Genomic DNA, 1,186 nt, shown 5'->3' on the forward strand with positions numbered 1-1,186 from the left:
CATAATGAGGCATGTGGAGGATACTATTCATCTACCATAACAGCTTTCAAAATCCTTAGGAGTTGTTATTACTGGCCAGGTATGTTTAAAGATGCATATAAATGGGCTGCAGGCTTTGAGAAATGCAAGTTATTCTCAAGAAGACCCCAATTACCTGCATTACCATTAAGGTCGGTAATCATAGATGAACCCTTCAAACAATGGGGTTTAGATTTTATTGGTCCATTGAATCCCTGTCAAGTGCTGGTCATACTCATATCCTCACAGATACAAATTATTTTATGAAGTGGGTGGAAGCAGTCCCCGTCAGGAAGACTACTTTAGAAATTGTTTGCAACTTCCTGAAAGAGAATATCTTGACTAGGTTTGGTTTACCCTGGAAGATCGTGATCGATAATGCCCCAAATTTCTCTTCCGAAGAGCTCAACATATTTTATTATGATCATGGCATTATCTTATCTCATTCTTTAGATTACTATCTACAAGGAAATGGCCAGGCTGAATCTAGCAATAAGAATTTGATTTCTATAATGCAAAAATTGGTGGCTGAGAATGCAAAGGATTGGCATAAAAGGCTATATGAAGCACTGTTGGAAGACAAGATCTCTCCTAAAAGGGCTATAGGTATGACACCATTTGAATTGGTATACAAAGTAGAAGCTCAATTGCCCTTACCCCTGGAATTATCAGCTGCTAGGTTGCAGAAGGTGATAGAAGATTAATTCTTCCAAAGTGCTCTAGAAAAGAGAATTATGTACCTTTGAAAAATTGATGAAGAGAGGCAAGATTTGGTGGATCACATCATTGCACATCAGGCTAGGGTAAAGAAAATTTTTGATCGCAGAGCTAGAACACGACAGTTTATGTTGGGAGATCAAGTCCTACTCTGGGACAAACACAAAGAACCAAAAGGAGCTCATAGGGAATTTGATTCTCTATGGAAAGGACCATTCACGATCAAATAGGTATTGGGCCCTAACTCATTTAAACTTGAATACCCTAACAAATTTTCACTACCCTTGTCCTATAATGGGCAAGATTGAAACCTATATCAATTATAAGCAGTCTCCTCCTGCTTTGTACATAGGTGAGCTGTTTGTTTTTCTTGTTGTGTGGTTTGTTGTGGTCGGACCTTTGTCCTTCTCCACTTGCGTGCAAAAGAAAAGATTCTAGGTTCCATTCCTAG

The 1,186-nt window shown here is 38.7% G+C and overlaps 1 protein-coding gene across 1 annotated transcript; it reads left to right on the top strand.

Moving 5' to 3' along the window:
- Window positions 1–200: 200 nt before the first annotated feature.
- On the top strand, window positions 201–722 carry LOC131858024 (uncharacterized). The gene has a single exon (XM_059210863.1). It carries the CDS (start codon window positions 201–203, stop codon window positions 720–722), a length of 522 nt encoding a protein of 173 aa, XP_059066846.1.
- The last annotated feature ends 464 nt before the right edge of the window (window positions 723–1,186 follow it).

The sequence above is a fragment of the Cryptomeria japonica genome, chromosome 1, assembly GCF_030272615.1.
Source record: "Cryptomeria japonica chromosome 1, Sugi_1.0, whole genome shotgun sequence".
Lineage (NCBI taxonomy): Eukaryota > Viridiplantae > Streptophyta > Pinopsida > Cupressales > Cupressaceae > Cryptomeria > Cryptomeria japonica.

What these genes read in the sequence shown, in the direction of transcription:
- LOC131858024 (XM_059210863.1), top strand. Translation starts at nt 201, where the DNA reads ATGGGGTTTAGATTTTATTGGTCCATTGAATCCCTGTCAAGTGCTGGT.